The 18,681-nt window shown below is 48.7% G+C and overlaps 1 protein-coding gene across 1 annotated transcript in view; it reads left to right on the forward strand.

Moving 5' to 3' along the window:
- Window positions 1-18,681, forward strand: part of LARP1 (La ribonucleoprotein 1, translational regulator) — a gene marked incomplete at its 5' end in the record, with an annotated part of 50,830 nt that overhangs the window by 16,206 nt on the left and 15,943 nt on the right. The window contains 2 exon segments of the mRNA XM_081091532.1: window positions 17,662-17,723; window positions 18,002-18,067. Of these exon segments, the coding sequence (XP_080947658.1) occupies window positions 17,662-17,723; window positions 18,002-18,067 (128 nt within the window).

Here is an 18,681-nt window from a genome sequence, read left to right on the forward strand (position 1 = left end):
CAATTCATTGTAGAAGATGTCCAAATATGTTTTAGCAAAGGAAACAAATTCCTATAATCTGTCCCACCAACTACCATTAATACTGTGAAGCAACCATATCATCCTTTTAGACCAGTGCTGCGTAATAGAAATACAGTGCAAGCCACATGTATAATCTTAAATTTTTTGGTAGCCATATTTTAAAAAGTAAAGATAGGTGAAATCCATTTATATATAACCCAAGGTGCTGTTTCAACATATAATAATAATAAAAAAAATTACTAGTGAAATCCTATATAATAAAAGGCTAATATGCAAATTGTCCCCACTGGTAAGTTCAACCGACTGGGAGTTAGGCGTGCACTGACCACCAGGGGGTGGCGCGGAACATGCGGGTGTTGGTGATGCAGCGCTGGCAGCGGGTGGCAGTGGAGGCACTGCCGGCCCCAATGGGCCCCAATGAGAGCTGGACTGCGGTGGGATGGTGGAGCAGGTGAGCGGGCAGCCAAGGCGGTGCGAGCGGAGGCCTCAATGCCCCACCAGTTGCCCCACAGAGGGTGATTGGAGGTGGCGGCAGGGGGCAGGGCCTGCGAGTGGGCAGCGCCAGGCCAAGGTGGGTGTGAGCAAGGGCCCCTATCGCCCTGCCGGTTGCCCCACAGATAGGCCCTGATCACCAGCCAGGCCTAGGGACCCTATACATGCATGAATTTTGTGCACCGGGCCTCTAGTATCTTATATTCTTTGTAATAAGTCTTTAAAATCTAGTGTCTTTTAAACTTAAAGCACTTCTCAGTTCGGACTAGCCACATTACAAGTGCTCAGTATCCACATGTGCTAGTGACTACTGTATTAGCACATTTCTAGAATGTGCGTGTGTGCATACACGTATATGTACACACATATTTTTTAAATATGGGATCATACTTTGTGAGCTATATATTTTTTTCCCTGCTTAGAAACATGCTGCCCAGCCAGAATAGCTCGGTTGGTTGAACATAGTCTCATAACCAAAAGGTTACTGGTTCAATTCCCAGTCAGGGCACATAACCTGGATTGCGGGTTTGATCCCTTATTGGGAAACATATGGAAAGCGACCAAGCAATGTTTCTTCTCTCCTTTCCTCTCTCTACATAAGCATGTCCTCAGGTGAGGAAACACAGGCTTCCAAAGGCACTTATCTTGTAACCCTTAAAGCAGCCTTGGGGGGAAAAGTAGTGCTTTCCTAAGAAAGATTAAGGAGCTGGCCAGTGCTACTTTACTAGGAGTGCAGGCATGCACTCCCCAGCTCTGCTGCCTGTGAGGACTCTGCTCCTTCACCCCCTCTTGCAGGCTCTTATTGATCTGAGACCACTGAGCCCGGTCCAGAATGCACGTGTCCCGTGTGCCCACGCCCCCACGTGCACCACTCTGCTGAGGGAAGAGGCTCGCCTTGGGAAAGCTCCTGACAGAGGCTGCCATCCGGGGTGCAGTGTTTAAAACAAGCACTCCTCTCCTGATGCCCAGCTCAGTACCCTTCCCATCACATTCAGCTGCCTTCCAAGAGCTTACTCTTGGGTTTGCAAGTAGCCAAGGTACAAAGAAGAAACCAGTGGAGGTGGGCAAAGGCCTCCACATGGGTTTGTCCTGGGTTGCACCTAAGTCCACCAGACGTTCTGGTAGAGGCTTGGCAGCAGTGGGGAAAGACCAGCTGGACCAGCATGGTTGCAGAAAGGGACATGGGTTGGCCTGGGTGAGGTTGGGACTAAAAATCTCTAAATGATAGTTTGTCCAACGGTCCTGCCCCCTGGTGCATGGACACATGCACTTTACACCAGGGCACTTTTGTGGCAAGAAACTCATTCCTTAGCAGGTCTGAGATTTGTGGGAGCCTGGCTTCACCACCCCACCCTCCACCCAAATCTGTGCCTTAGTTTTTCAGCCTGTAAAATAGTTACCTTCTAGGTATCACTAGCTTGCTGCTGCCTACCCCCTACCCCTTCATATGAGGGCTGAGGATGAACAGCAGACCTTGAATTAGCCTTCAGGTACTGAGGGCCCGCTCACTGATGGTTGGGGTTTTGAAGACTGGTGGATCCAGGGAAGGTGGTCTTCTCTCCAGTCACTGTTGCACCCAGCAGAACAGTTTCCACACTCTGGGAGGGGCCTGCTCCCAGAACAAGAAGGTGACTTGGTTTTTGCACTTTTGCCCTGAGGTGGACATTTGTCCCAGATGGTGGGGAGACCTGAGGAGTCTCAGACACCATCCTTTGATTTTTTTTTTTCCCCTGGGGTCTAATCTTATTCATCAAGCCCTTGGGTTGAAAGAGTTGGTACTGCCTTTGGGATAACCCTCAGAACCTAAGTAGAGTTTACAAAAACACTTTTTTATTCATATCTCGCTAGAGCCCTTGAGGTGGGTAGTAGTAGGCTCCCTTTTGTGGAGAAAGTTCTCCATAGGCTTATGGAGATTAAGGGTCAGAGTTAAAAACTGGCTGAGCCACTTCTCTCCCCACCTCCCCCTTTAAAGCATAACTAAGAAGAGAAAAAGTCAGAGTAAAAAGATAAGCATCAGTCTTTCTATTAGGTCGGATATTGCAAGGGAGGCACTTAGCATAGTGACAAATAATACTAAGGGCTCAGTAGTAGCTTCATAAACTTTTCAAAAAGATATTTGACTCTGTTGGCCTTCCTCTTCAGGACACAGCAGTTTGTCCATTGCGTGGGAGGCCCTCTTGCCGAGCATGGGAAAAGGGGTGTGAGGAGAACATGGGCAGCTTGGGAACGCCAGGCTGCAGAAGTTCCCCATTGGCTGCAGCTTGACGGTAGCTGCTCTAGGATATTCTGACATTCCAGGCTTTCTGGACCCTCCTGACTTGAATCATCACTGGCATTTCCCCTTTGCGGTAGCAGCTCCTGAGATCCACCAGAATCCCAAGGAGCTTTGGAAGCCATCTGGTTGCTTCTCATTTTATAGGAAACTGAGATAGTCTCTTAGCCAAAGTCTCCCAAGTGGCATCAAGGGGATCGTGATGCCCATGCTAGGTCTCACTTCATCCCACCTTGTTCCTGCCAGGAGAAAGAAACAGGAGCCCCTTTGAGTGGCAGTGCTGCAGGCATATAGACTAAAAGCGGACTTTGCCTGGCAGAACAAGCTCCAAGGCAGGACAGACCCATGGTCGCTCCTGGTCCTCTAGACACAAGCCTTCAGCTCTCTTCCCCTTTCCTCTAGCACTTCCCCGATCCACACTGGGCCAGCCATTGACACACCCTAAGAAGGCCTCTCCAAATGGAGAAGGTGTTGCCGGGAAATGCTCTAAATTTCCTGAAAACCGGCCCACCCTTCCACTATTCTGCCTTACTGATGAGCTGCTCAAAATGATTTTGGGAGAGAAGGGGGCACTAAGCAGACATCCAGGACTAGGTACATAATAGGGGTGGAATGAGATATTGGCGACATCTATAAACTTGGGAAATAATAGCTAATAAATATTGAGTGCTTACTAAGTGGGAGGCACTTTTTCAAGCACTTTAAATGATCCAGTCATTTAATTCTACAATCCATTAGTTTAGAAACATTCCTATTTACAGAAACCCAGGTCACCAAGGTAGAAGTAGCAGAGCCTGGACTGCAGGCCCTGGCCCTTAACCATTGCACCACTCAGCTGCTGGTTGTGTAGTTGAGTGATGCAGGCTGACCTTGGGGAAGTACACTGTTTTCCTGACTTCCAGCCCAGTGCTCTTTCCACAGAGGCATCTGTTCCATAATTTTCACTTGTGCTTGCATCTTGTTCTTCTTGGGCCTTGCCATAAACCCTCTGGAAGACTCTGGACCTAAGGTTTACAGACCTTGCCTGAGATGAGGACAGATTGGGTCCTGGAGGGAAAGTTAGCATTGAACCTACCACCACCCATGTCAGCTTTCACATCAGGTACTAGTTTCATGACTGGAACCTTGGCAATCTTATCTACTCTATGTATCCACAGTACACATATGGGTTAAATAGTTGAGATGATGAGCATTCTCAGTCATTGCCAAACTGGGAATATAAATATGTTTGTAGCTGCATCCTTTCTGCCCACAGCTGATATTGCTCATTGATCCCAGGCAGTCAAGATTAACCAGTCACAGGTGAAGTTTCAGTTTAAAGCCCTTATATAATCTGAACCCTCAGAGAATAGGGACTGTCTTGTTCTCCATCACTTCACCAGTGGCTAGCACACAGACCCCTCAATAACCAAGTTTGCCCATGACCATCAACTTTCATGATAGGTTGGCAGGAGCATAGGGCTGGGATCTCAGAAAGCAAGTTCATACTTTGGGGACAAGTCAGGAAACTCGCAGTTCTACACTCTGTAATATGGGGAGGACAACATCCACCCTTCCTAACTCAAACTTTTTTTTTTTTTTTTTGTGAGACTTAGGTGCCATGTTAGGTGAGGAAGTACCTTATGAGCTGATTTGCCATAGTCATCAAGGGTAAAGAAAGGTAATTTACCTAGATGGATGGTTTATGCTCTTCTTCAGCCCTCCCCTTGTGTGTTCCTCCTCCCCACAAGGCAGGGCCTATACAAAACCCCTCTTTTCCATCTCCTGTTCCCCTTTCCTGCCCGCCCTTTGTCCTACATATAGCTGTGTACTTCCTTTATCCTCTCCTTTCTGATCTGCTGGAGGAAGCACAGTTCTCCTAGGCTTGGTGCTGGGGCCTTTGGGTTGCAGGTGGCCCTAGCATTATCTTTGAAACTAGAGGCCCAGTGAACGAAATTTGTGCACTGGGGTGGGAGGAGGGGTGTCCCTCAGCCCCACCTGTGCCCTCTTGCAGTCCGGGAGCCCTCAGGTGATGTCTGACTGACAGCTTAGGCAGGGAGCAGGTCTAAGCCAGCAGTCGGACATCTTTAGTGCTGCTGCTGCAGAGGTGGGAGAGGCTCCCACCACTACCGCTGTGCTCGCCAGCCATGAGCCAGCTCAGGGCTTCTGGCTGAGCAGTGCTCCCCCTGTGGGAGTGCACTGACCACCAGAGGGCAGGCACCCGGGACCTGGGCTTCCCAGCTTCAGCCAGAATGACGTTGGTCTAATTAGCATATTATGCTTTTATTATTATAGATATTCAGTGCTTTGATTCCTGGCTCTACTTGCCCTTCTTCCCCTGTGCTGAGTGGTGTTATCCCCAGCTGGCAGGTGAGCTGATGGGCTCAGAGAAGTGGATTCTGGTGCCAGTGGCTACTCTGTAGGGAGTGTAGGCTTGAGCTGGAGCCCCTTGGGGACCTAAAGAACCTAGTGTTTGTCTCTGCAGAGCTGAGAGGTCTAGGGTAGTCTGGGATTTCATTTTGTGCCCTTTGGCTAGTCATTTAGCCTCTGACTCTCCTCTAGAACTGGAATAGCCTTTGTAAAGATTAAAAAACCTAATGCACAAAAGCCCCACAGCAGGAGGCCTGACAAATGCTTAGTAAGTGTAACTATTCTTTTTTTTTTTTTTTTAAGGGGAGAATGATGATTTTTATTTTTTTAAATATATTTTATTGATTTTTTTTTTTTTTACAGAGAGGAAGGGAGAGGGATAGAGAGTTAGAAACATCCATGAGAGAGAAACATCAATCAGCTGCCTCCTGCACACTCCCTACTGGGGATGTGCCTGCAACCAAGGTACATGCCCTTGACCAGATTCAAACTTGGGACCCTTGAGTCCGTAGGCTGACACTCTATCCACTGAGCCAAACTTGTTAGGGCAAGTGTAACTACTCTTATTTAAGGGACCCAGACATCAGAGCACTGGGTGAGCAAAAAGGCCTAGGGGTAAGAGTAGAGGCTCTTTGGCTGTAAGGATAAGGCAGACAGACAGTCTCTTCAGAGCCTTCATTCTTCTCCCTCTGGTATTGCCATAGTTTGGAGCTTGAAACTAAACCCTGAGCCCATCCCAGACCTATCCTTTGTTGACCTCATAGCTAATAGCTATCAAGACACTCAGCTAGTGGCTTCTTGACCTGACCAGTATTGGTTCCTGATGCTGGAGATTGGACTAGGGGTAAATGGAAGGGATGTGCTCCTCATGCACTCTTCCTGGCTGCTCTTTGTGTGTGTGATGGAAGCACTCCTGCTCTTGTGGGCCTGGTAATTCCTGCCTGTAAGCAGGGGGACTGGAGACCAGGGTCCTTCCCTGGTGGTCTCACTCATTGTCAGCTCAGTTCTCAAACATCAATTGGCATCAGCATTGCACAGGAATCTTGTTAAAGCCGCGGATAATCTAACTCTGCCCCTCTCCCCAACCTGATTTCTGGAGCGTGGGGGAAGACAGGAATCTGCATTTTAACCAAGGCTACCCCTCCCCCCATAACCCTCTACTCCCACCCCAGGTGTCCTTAGATTGCAGAAGTATGGTATTGCAAGCCTGCAGCTCACCAATCTGTGTTTTCACAGCTGTGAAGTGAGGAGCTTTGTTTTATATCAACTTCTGCACAGAAACTCTAGCTGAGTGGGAGATGAAGTGGCCAAGGGGCTTGGGCTCTGCCACTTATTTCTCTTTTCAAGAAACTATTAAATATTTAATACAAAAGAACATAGTGTAAAGAAAAAGATTAAAATGAGAATCTGTGCACCCACTATCAGTGTAAGAAGTGCAGCCTAGAAAGCTGGCTTCATCTGAAGTTGTGGTTCGAGTGATCAATGAGCATGAGATGACAGGCACCCTCTGCCCTGACCACAGGCCTCTGAATGAAGACACTGAAGACACCCTGATGGGACTTTCTGCCCAGCTCCCACTGCAAGGGCTGTAGATTCTGCGCCAGGACTGGCATCCCTGTTTGAGACTCCTTCTACTTGCTACCCCACTGTCAGGGAGCATGGGGCAATGGCCCTTCTTTCCTGTAGTAGCCAGATTTAGCAAATGATACAGGATGCATAAACTGAATAATAATATAAGGTATCCCAAATATTTCATGGGACATAACTTATTTTTAATAAGTTATTGCTGTTTGTCTGAAATTTATAATTGGATGTCCCTAGTTATTTGCTATGATCGTAGTTCTCCTTATATTTATTTTTAGCATCAGGTTCAAGTGTTGCCTCAAAGGAGACAAAAAGAATACTATCATACATTTATGCTAGTTCTGTGTTTAACTATGATTTAATTTAAGCTGCTTAAATCCTATGCACAAGCAGCTATCTTGAACCCCTTTCATAATTTCAGAAAACCAGAGTCTGACTCTTCTAAGAACGTCCATGTAAGGTGCCTTTTTGCTTCCTCACAAACCTGCTTGCTTGGCCTTTATCCTGTGTGGCCTAGATGGTGCCTACATGAACGGTGGCTCCTATTTGACCATCTCACCAGCCTTGTGAGTTACTTATTTGATGGTGGCTAGTATTGAGAAGTTCTTCGAGTGGACTTCAAAGTACATGCTGTTAAACTGTCCTGTCCTGCTTCTTAGCCCAGCAGCCTTGTAAAATGGTGGTGAGGTGGGTTTGGGGCAGGGGTTAAACCCCCCTCTACATTTGCTAAAGGAGAACGGTGTGAAATAGGGTACCTGCTGCCTTCTGCGAGCAGGGTTAGGAGTCTGCAGATGGGGCAGCTCCTGTCTCCACATCCGTAATGTCCAGGGCTCTGCTCCTTCCCCGTTGGGATGTAGCATGTGGCACTGAATCAGGGGCTTCTAGAGAGCAAGGCCAGCCTGGGTGGCCTGGATTTAAGGAACTAGTCTCTGCCCAAGACCTCTAGCTCCCCATCTGCTTCTGGGCACCGGCAAGGTTTTGATAACCGAGTGTCCCTGGCTTGCAGGGCTGGAGTTGTTAGAGACTGTTCATTTCAGAGAGCAAGAAACGGTTAGCGAGAGTACCCCACTGTCACACATTGGATAGATGGCTAGTCAGGCCTGCTTACACCGGGTCTTCCAGAGAGCTGCGGTCTGGCCTTCCCTGGAGAAGTCTGAAGAAGTCAAGTTGTGGGTGAAAGTGGGGCCTGCTCCCCAGATATACTTCACCCAGAACACCCCTCCTTTTCTGTCATGTATTCCAGTTTCATGTGAGAAGTCAGGTGTGTTTTTTTAAAATATATATTTGTTATTGATTTTTTAAAAACTTTTATTTCAGTGAAGGAGAGAGAGATGGAAACATCAGTGATGAGGGAGAATTTTTGATAGGCTGCCTCCTGCACGCCCCCTACTGGGAATCGAACCCAGGACTCTTCAGTCCACAGGCCAATTATCTACCGAGCCAAACCACCTAGGGCGAGAAGTCAGTTTTCTTAAAAACAGAGGGGCAGCCTGGCTGGTGTGGCTAAGAGGTTGACCTATGAACCAGGAGGTCACGGTTAGATTCCTGGTCAGGTCACATGCCAGGGTTGTGGGCTCAAGCCCCTATAGGGGGTGCACAGGAGCTCTGGGAAGTAGAGGTCATACAACACAGCACGAGGACTACCTGATCAGTGATTCTCTCTCATCATTGATGTTTCTATCTCCCTCTTCCTTCTTCTCTGAAATCAACAAAAATATATTTCAAAAACAAAAAAGCAGAGGGGCAGCTCCTCTACTGCTTGGGTCCCTGAGGCCCTACCCCAGGCGCTATGCATGGGTGCAGTGGTGCACAGAACGTATTTGTTGAGGGGGAATTGGCTTTCCTACCTGTGGGAAAGCTCTCGATCTGGAGGCAAGAACTCGATGTTGAGTGCCAGCTTCACAAAAATTCACAGGTCACTTTGGGCACAGCCTGGCCCTTCCTGGGCCTCAGTTTCCCTGTCCAAAAGTAATAGTAATCCAGAGTAATTTCTTGAATCTAGAAGCCTCTTCCAGCAGAGAATGCCCTACATACAGGTCAATAAGAATGAGGTTGCATTACCTGAGGTGGTGGGTGATCACTAGGAAGAGCGGAAAACCAGTTTAAGGGCATCGGCCTCCTGCATCAGAATAATGAGGTTGGGAGGGCAGCAGAACGTTGCATGTGCCTTGGAACCTTCCTGAGAGACTGGTTCCTGAAGTCAGGGCTCAGCCGCCTGGTGACTGGCCTGTCCCGCAGGCCTTCCTAGAGGAGTGGTTGCCAGCTGGTGGTCTGTGAGGTCCAGAAGGTTGGTGACCACGGACCTAGAGAGCCCATAGACTGAATATGTATGTAGAAGGGTTTTTTCAATGATAATTTGTTGACAGCATTTAGAAAGCAGGAAATTTCTTGTTGATACCTACTTTGTTTTTCTATTTTTCTTGAAAACTCAGAATCTCTGGCAACACTAAGCCTATGTTTGAGGGTGGTGCCTGTGCTTCCCAGCCCCGCGGTGTCGGCCAGCCTTGTGATTTATGGTCTGGTCTGGGACTCTGGGTAGTCCTTGTGCTGTGTTGTATGACCTCTACTTCCCAGAGCTGCCCCCTGGTGTTTGGATTGAAGCACACTGGTTCCTACTCAGGACAGAGCTTAGGTCTGGGCTCCAAAGGGGATTACAGCTGCCACGCTGCTCTGTCATGATGTAATGAGGTAAATAACCTTCCTTCCCAGAAGGGAATTTTCTGGGAAGTTGAGGAGCACCCATACCTATGTAAAGTCCTTCATTCAGTAAATATTTACTGTGGGCCTGCCATGCACAGGCTGCAGTCCTGGATTCCAGGGGCCAGTGGGCAGGTAGAAAAGATCCCTACCCTATGGAATTCCCAGTCATTCTCACTGAGGGATGGTACAAGCTGGTCAAGTCCAGGGTTGGGGGCAGGCTGTACCTGGGTTTCTAACGCCAGCTCTGCTACTTGCTAGCCTGGTGACCTTGAGCAAGGCAGATAGCCTATCTCAGGGGTGGGCAAACTTTTTGACTCGAGGGCCACAGTGGGTTCTTAAACTGGACCGGAGGGCCAGAACAAAAGCATGGATGGAGTGTTTGTGTGAACTAATATAAATTCAAAGTAAACATCATTACATAAAAGGGTACGGTCTTTTTTTTTTTTTTTAGTTTTATTCATTTCAAGCGGGCCGAATCCGGCCCGCGGGCCGTAGTTTGCCCACGGCTGGCCTATCTTCTGAGCCTCAGTGTCCTCACCTGTAATCTGGGAATCATCATCACACCTACCTCCTTGAGTTGTGGTGGAAAAATAACTGAGCTACTGCATGTAAAGAGCTTTGGCACCTTGCTGGGACCTAGTATGGGCTCAGTAATTGATTAGTGGGTTAGGATACACACAAATGCAACTATTTTGGGATGGTGAGTGCTCTGAAGACCCCAAATTATGGGCTGAATTGGAACTTGATTTAGAGTTGCTAGGAGGGCAGCACTTACATTGAACAGTCAGGGAGGACCTCCTTGGAAGGTTTACCCTGCAATCTGTGAATAATGTCACAAGGAATGTATATATACTGTGTGACCTTGGGCAAGTCCCTTCCCTCAGTTTCATTTTCTTAGCTAGAATAATAGTGGGTTTTATTTTAGGGCATTTTAGTGAAATGACACATAGGAAGCAACTTAGGCCAGTTTTTGATATATTCAGCACTCAGTAAAAGGTGGTTATTATTACTCTTTTAAACAGAACCAAAGGTGCTGTTTGGAAAGTCTGGGGTAGGGAGCTGGCACTTGGAGGCCAGGGACTTCACTGGCTGCTGACACATTTCAGCTGTGGTGACAGCATTTGGATAGGACTTTAGGGACTGGTACCAGCAGTGAGGTGATCACAGCCATCTGAGGGCAGCAGGGTCTATGTCTGCAGGGAGAGAGTGGACACCAGGCTGCTTGGGTCACCAGGGGCTAAAGATAGTTGACGAGAGCTGGTCCTGGGCCTAGCTGTGTGGCATCATGTGACTGGAGCCCTGCCCCTCCTCCCAAGTCTAGAGGCCTAGGCTCTGCAGTCCTGGGCTGGCTGCTGGTCCTTTGAGTGGAGCCTCAAGATGGTCTGACCTTCTGAAGGTTTCTCTCCCTCTCTCTGTCCATCCCTCCCCACAAGAGCACCCTTCAGCCCCCTCCTGTGTTTCATCTGCAAGTCTGGGGGGAATTTGTGGAGGGAGGGCTGGGCAGAGAGAGGCCTCGGAGGACTGGTGGCAACAGCAACTGCAGCGGGAGAACTGGTGGTCAAGGTGAGGAGGGTTAATCCAACATTCCTTTTGCTCTGTGGTAGAATGTTCCTGCGTAGGGTCAGTGGGGATGGGATGAAAGGCCTGTGGTCTCCGAGCTCCTCCTTTGTGACTCCACCCCATTCCCAGGCTGGATGACAGCTGAGAATACACCTGGCTTTTCAGATTCTGCCCTAGGCTGTCTGTAATGGAGCAAAAGGGTGTGGGCTGTAACCCAGACTCCCTTTCCTTGCCTACCTCAACCTCCTCTTGATGGCTCCACTGCCTTCCACAATCAGGGTCTGGACTGCAGCTCAGGCAGAGGGTGGAGGCACAATCCATGTCAGGTGAGCTGGAAGCGATGCCCCTTTCCTCCCATGGCTCCTGGGGTGCCAGAAGAAGGGACTTCAGCTGGGTATGCTTGGTGACAGTGTCCCTTGTCCTCTCTGGGTCGGGGAGAAGAGGGTTGTCAGGTTGCTAGCATTCGGTCCTGCGTGTCACTTGCCCTGCTCTGTGACGTTAGGTTTCTCTGCACGGGGCCTTGGTTTTCCCCAGTGTGTAGAGTGATACCTCTGCAGCCTGCCATGGAGTGCCCGCCCTGTTGGCCACTCGGAGGAGGTAACTTGGACCCTTCTCCTCTCTGTTAAGAGCACAGGTTTTACAGTCAGACTGCTTGGCTTCAAATCCTGTTCTGCTGCTTGCTGGCTGTGATCTTGGCAAAAGAACCCTTATACCATGTGCCTTGGTTTCCTTGTTTGTAAAATGAGACCAATTAGAGGAACTAACTCAATGTTAGAACAGGGCATGGCATCTGGTAAGTGGTCAGTACATATTATCTGCACTTGTTAATGTTATCACAACCACAGCTTGTTGCTAGCATCTCTTCTGCTTTGGTGAGAAGTCGCAGTGGTTGAGATCTTGCCTTCTCTCTCCTCATACCTCTAGACCTAATATTACCACCTTTTGTTCAGTTGAGGAAGGTGAGGCTCAGGGAGGGGGTGTTAGATAGTATCCCCGGGTGATAAAGTTGATGAATGGAGTCTGGCCAGGACCCAGCATTGATGATTGGTGAACTGAGTTAAGGCAGGTCTGGGGCCTGGTTCTAGCATTGCCTAGGATACTTCAGCCTGGGCAGGGCTCTCTGCTGAAGCCGGGGCGGGGGGTGGGGGGGGGGGCACCATAGCCTCAGGAATTGGCACTTGGAACCAAAGCCCTTGTTCTTCTCTGGTATGAGATGGTGTAGCTTAGAAGAGTGTGTGAACTTGCCGTTCTTTAAACAACTACATATCAACTGTGTTGCCAGGCCCTGAGCTAGACATTGGGGTTACTGCTGGGAAAGCAGCCTAGTTCCTGCCTTCAAGGATCGCATGGTGGGGGCAGGGTGGGGTTAGGTCTGTAACCAGCCAGTGAACACTTAAAGAAAAGCTGTGAGAGTGCCTAACAAGGGCACTTGGGGTCTACAAGGGCTCTGAGGTCTCCCTCCAAGGAGGTGGACCGAATGGCCAGGGATAGGGCAGCAGGTGAGTGAGTGTGAGCTCAAGCAAAGCCTAACAAATTACCTGCTCCCCAACATATAAGCTTTTTGTTTTTGCAATCAGGGTAAACTCCGCCTTTTCAGATGCCAATCTCCAGGAGATTGGTGCCAGCCCCAAAATAAACCTTTGGCCTTCTGTTCCCCTGGCAGTAAGGCCTGAAACCTAGTAGTCCTCTCGGGCCACCACTCTCAGTCCTACATGCTTTCTCCTTAGCCCAGACCTGTCTCACCTTTCACCCACACTTGGTCCCTCATTTTCAGTTCCAGCTTCTCCCTCTTGGCAATTCTTACCACAATCTGATTGATGAGTTTGATTCTCCTATGTACCTCTCTCCCTAAAAACCTTCACTAATTTCCCCTTGATTGACCAACTTCTTGCTCCTTAAGAAACTTCCTAGATCTGGCCCCTCTGGGTAGTTTTTATTTCAAAAGGTCAGCTTTAAGGATCTTTCTGGAACAAGGCAATGTAGGAGACATTTTGTCTTTCTATCTGGCTTTGTAACAGGTGTTAATGGGTTTAGCCCCCTTGTAGACTGAAAGAGACTATATGAGGCTCTCTATTCCTCTTCTGTGCTGAGTAAAAAATTGAGTGACTATATTTCAACTGAAACGGAACTCTAGACCTTCCCTATGCTCTTCCTTCCTCTCTAGCATGGCAAAGGTTTCTGCCAAAGCCTCCCTGGGGACTTGTGGTACTTTCCCCTTATTTCTTCCCTCTTTCCTGGGGAAATCTGCCCTGGAGCCCAGCCTGTGCCTGGAGGGCAGTATCTGGAAGAAGAGCCAGGTTTGGGAGAGGGCTCATTTGTAATCTGAATCAGTGAATTGAGCCAAGAGTTTTTTCACACATGCTCTGATTCTTTTCATGTTGATTATTTTATGGTTTCTTTACTGATGAGGATAGGGATGGCTTGAAAATATTAAACTTCCTTGGTGCATTTAAATTTTACTTAGCCTTTACATTTGACCCTTGAACAACACAGGTTTGAACTGCATGGGTCTACTTATACATGGATTTTTTTTTTTCCAATAAATACCTGTACTGTTTTGACCTGCAGATGCAGAGGGCCAACTATATGCATTGATCTATGCCATCTATAATAATAAAAGCGTGATATGCTAATTAGACTGGTCATCCTTCCGCATGACCCTCCAGACAAAGCCAGGGCTGCGAGGGAAGCCTGGGTCCTGGGTGCCAGAGGGAAGCCGGTGCCAGCAGCCGGGGGAAGGAAGGCCTACTCTTGCACTAATTTTGTGCATCGGGCCTCTAGTTTTATATAAGGGACTTGAGCAGCCATGGATTTTATCTGTGGGTGGTGCAGGGTCGGGGTGTAGGTCCTAGAACCAATCCCCTGTGGACACTAGGGACGACTAAGTTTTGGGGAAGTCAGAAGTCACGTGGATTTTCTACTGCACAGGGGTTGTTTAAGAGTCAGCTGTATTTTTAGCATTTGCTGTGTGCTGGGCACTCTTACTGGGCTCTGCTCATTTAACTGTCACAGTGGCCCTATGAGATAATTAAGACTCCAGTTTTACAGAAGAGGAAACTGGAGTTGCAAGGGGCAGAGTATGCAGGAATTCTGACCCAAGTGCATCACATAACAAAGTCTGTGTGCTAAAGGACTGCCTGTCCTACTTTCCTGATCAGTTTTTGAATAATGGGGTGTCACAGACTTGAAAGTTGAGGTGTAGAAAAGCAAGATCTCAGTGGTTCGTGGTCAGCTACCCCACTTTGCTGGGAAGCTGCCCTCCGCTCCCATCACCTCACTCATTAACCCCTCTGCCCAGCCATATCTCCCACCTACCCTCTCGTTTCCTGTCATTCTGCATTAGCTTCAGTGGTTAGCTCCCCTCTTCTCACCACTCTCAATAATGTTAGGTAAAAATAGTGACTTGGCCGTGCAGATACAGGATTGTCAAAAGTCTGCTGGTGCCCCCCCTCCTCGGCCCCCGCACATGGGAGTTTTGGTGTGCTGCATCTAATACACAGACTGTGAGGATTCAGGAAGCCCTTGGACCCCCTGGAACTAGAGCAGTGGTCGGCAAACTCATTAGTCAACAGAGCCAAATATCAGCAGTACTCAAAATAGACTCACCCAGGTCGAAAACTGACTTCTGCGCATGGGCCACGAAGTTTCAGTTGCACTGTATGCATGCCCGCACGTGGTATTTTGTGGAAGAGCCACACTCAAGGGGCCAAAGAGCCGCATGTGGCTCGCGAGCCGCAGTTTGCCGACCACGGAACTAGAGTCGTGCTGGCTCCTGGCTGATATGGGCCTATGGGACAGAAAGCAGCTTTGTCCTTTTCCGGGTGTTCATTAGCTCCTGACTTCCTTAGCAAGGAGGAAGACACTCCGATGGCCTCTGACTTCAGCTTCCTCCCCCTGTAGAATGGAGTCCCCATGTAAGGCCCACCTCACCACACTTCTCCCTCGCTGACTGAGAACCTCTCCCTACCCTCGGTGACCCTGTTGGCCAGGGAATACCAGCATAGTGCCCTAACATTGCACCAGGAAGGTTTGGGATCCTTTCTCCCACCAGTGGACACACAGGATTTCTGGTGAATTGAAGGAGCACTGGACAAAGGGGGTTGACTTCGAGTTGAGACTTCATCTCCCATCCTGGGGAAGCCCCTTCCCTTTTGGGGACCCCAGTTCCCTATCTGCATTAGAAACAGAGGGCATTAGAACTATGGTCCTTTTGCTGCTCAAACATTTTACAACTGTTTTTTAGGCAGGCACAGGGAGGTGACTTTAGTGTTTCCTGAGCACTGACTGGGTCAGGGCAGCTGTGCAAGTTTCAGAATTCAGAGGTGGGAGGGAGGGGCTGGTGCCTGTGCAAAGAATTGGTTTTCAGATTCAAGGCCCCATTGGGGACGCATGTGTGTTTGCCTGATAAAGGTAGGTAGGTGGCTGGGAGGGGACTCTGAAAGGGATGTGTCATTGAAGTCAGTAAGCTAGTCTTTTTTCCATCTTCCCACAGGGCTGGACAACAGCTCATCTGAGCCTTTCTGGGTTTCCCTAGGCCCCACAGGATTTGAACAGATCTAGGAATAGTGTTTAAAGGCAGTTGTAGTTCTCTCTCCATAGTGTGCTTTTTTTGGTCTCTTATGGAACTTAGTTCTTCCTTGGGGCAGGGCAGCTTGAGACCCTAGTTGGGAGCAGTACAAGACCAGGCCACTATGGGTTTTGGAACAGAAGGACATTACCTAGGGATGGAGCATTTTCAGCAAACTTCACACAAGACAAATTGAAGAATATTCCGTGTATGCCCACAACACTAGCCACATTCCCTTGGTCAGCTTGGGATTGGTGGGGGAGTAGGGAATCAGTGGGGTTTTTCAGTGGCAGAAGGGCTCTCCCCTTAACTGGAGACTGAACTTTCACTACTTTACCATGTCCCTTTGTGATCTTGGTGAACGAAATATCAGGCAGGGTGATCATAGGATCTGACTGCCCAATTTTGAAAGAGTTTTTATTAGAAGAAACGGACAATGACCTGAAAAACTTTGCCTTGCCTTTTCCCAGAAAGTCTTCAGGAATAATGCATCCACTGAACCTGATTCCCTCTTCCAACTTGTTAATGAACTTGATGTTGCAAGCCCTTGTTTTTCCTCCTGGTAGCATGCAAGGGGTATTGGGGCCAGGAGGAGGGATTACCACCATGGCTCAGGTGTCATGATCCTGTAATGAAATGGCTGCCTCTGCCAGGGTACTGGTTCGCAACAGCATAGTCAAGGCACTGGATGGTATTAGGCTTCTCTGGGTCAACCCATGATTAGTAAGGAAATCAGTGTGGAGTAAGGAGCTTTCTGGGCCTAAGAGTTCCATCCTATAGGCACTGAGATTTCTGGCTCTCTACTCCCAGCACTGGGGCAGAGGGATGCTGTGTGGGCCTGGGTTTCACAGCTTCATGTCTCAGAGGTGTGTGGGGTGTCTTGAGGGGCCAGTGGCTCTGGTATGGAGTAGAAGCCAAGAATGCAGTGACTTCACAGTTAGAGTCAGGGAAGCACTCTCTCTACTAATTAAGGGAACATAGGTCTGAACAAGGAGTAGAACATTCCTTTTGAGACCGGCCTTGCAAATTTCTTTGCTCAGAGACTGGGGGCAGTTCTTGCCCTGGCATGGCTAGCCAACAGTGGAGACAGAGTGATAGGAGAGAAGTGGGTGAGTAGAGTCCCGTGGGTCTGTCTGGGGGAGGAAGGGTTTAGAAACCCTTCAGAACTGTGTTGAGAAAACAAGTGTAGGAGTAGAAGGGACCAGGGCCACTTCCTTAACACACACACACACTTTATTTTTAAAAGCTCGTGTCTGTCTTTTTTGAAACTGCTGGAGAATGCCAAACAAAAAGAAATCACTAAGCTTACTACTTAACCCTGTAACGACATATGTCCTTCCAGTTTCTGCTGTGTGTGTGCATGTGCACATTTTTTGTTTTACCAAAATAGGATTGTAACTCTTCTCATTTATCATTTATCTCTTCATATCAGTAGAAATCATTGTCTTCCTAATGCCTATAAAAGTTGTTAAACTTTAATTGAGCCAGTTTACCACTGTCGGACATGTAGTTTGTTTTCAGCGGTTTGCAGTCATAAACAGCACTGTGGAGGACATCTTTGTACATAACTCCAAACACTTGTCTAGTTGGAAATATTAGGGTAAATTCCTAAAGGTAGAGCGATAAGTCAAATTGGGTCTCACTTTTTCTTTGGGAATTTGGAAGGCAGACAGAATTTTTCCTGGATGGCTAACTCTCCTATTTGGCTAGAGCTCATCGAGGACCGGGTTCTGGCCCTGGTATGTGAGGGCTGAGAAAGAGGTCCCTGGACTTCTTGATTGCCCAGTTAGGATTTTTATCTCGCCTTCTCGTGATTACTAGCCCCGATCTGCTCACACACAGATTTCTAGAATGTTAAGAGGTATAGGGCTGTGAGAGCCTTCCCCCTTCAGAGTCAGGTTCCTGAGGTCTTGCTGCTGATTGTCCTTACGAGCTCACTTTCCATGATTTCTTCAGAAAGGCTGGTAAAATTGTTAGAGTGCGCATCTTTTAACTCTCTATCATGTCTTCCTCCTTTGGGAGCCCACAGGTTGCTTGGTGGAGTGGGAGTGAGAAGCTGGTGGTGGCCCTCCCCCATAGGCTCTGCATAACCGTTTCTCCCTTCTGGTTCCCACAGAACACTCTGCTCCGGCAAAGGTGGTGAGGGCAGCAGTTCCTAAACAGCGCAAAGGCAGCAAGGTAAGGAACAGGAGTAGGCAGCCCAAGGAGACTTCCTGGGGTGGGGGGTGGGGCACCGGGGTGGCCTCTACCCTGTTCTAGCTGAGGCTTCTGAGCTGCCAGGTAGTTCAGGATCCTCTCTAAATCACAGGGGAACCCTTTCTGGGCCTCCAGTGTTGATGGTCCTAGTGGAAAGACTTATTTGGCCTCTGATCTCTGGATGGAGCTGTGTCTTGGGCGAGAGGTTGAAATGGCAGAGGCAGGGTCATCCCAGAGCCTTCATAGAATGTACCTTGCAGGTTGGTGACTTTGGAGATGCAATCAACTGGCCCACACCTGGAGAGATAGCCCACAAGAGTGTGCAGGTGAGTCTGAGGAAAGGGATGGGTAGGATGGAGCTCTGTCTACGTTTACACATTTGGCTTTTCAAGCTCTCAGAGCTTCAGGTCTTATCTTAAGAGGAATGGTTGGTACAATTTGGGCAGCACTGAGCTATCCAAGAGTCATCATTTAAGCCCTGGCTGTGTATTATAGACTGCCAACTGCTGTCTATTCATCATTTCAACTAACCCTCACAGTGACTCCGAAGTGGGTGCTTTAATCATTCCCGTGTTCAAGATGAGACCATAAGGCTGGGAGAGGTTCATTGGTACCCTTTGATGGCCAAGCGCAGATTGGAAGTGAGGTGTGCTGCATTATTCCAGAACCGGTGTTCTCCATCACGCTTGGGTTGCCAGAGTGGTTGGACTTTGACCGGGTATTCGCCTCTAGGGGAGCTTTATAGCTCTCTTTAGTCTCAGCAGAGGAGGGGCTCCTGGTCAGTCCTCTCCTTCCCTGGCTTTCATTCTAGGCTGACGGTCTAGGTCCCTCCCTGATGGTGGCCGCTGGCCTTCAGTTTGCAGACAGGGTTAGTATTAACAGGCCGAGGGCCAGCATCTCCTCCATCCCACAAACTACCTGAATGTGGTCCTGTTGCAGG

The sequence above is a fragment of the Myotis nattereri genome, assembly GCF_964212035.1.
Source record: "Myotis nattereri genome assembly, chromosome: 5".
NCBI classification, from domain to species: Eukaryota; Metazoa; Chordata; class Mammalia; order Chiroptera; family Vespertilionidae; genus Myotis; species Myotis nattereri.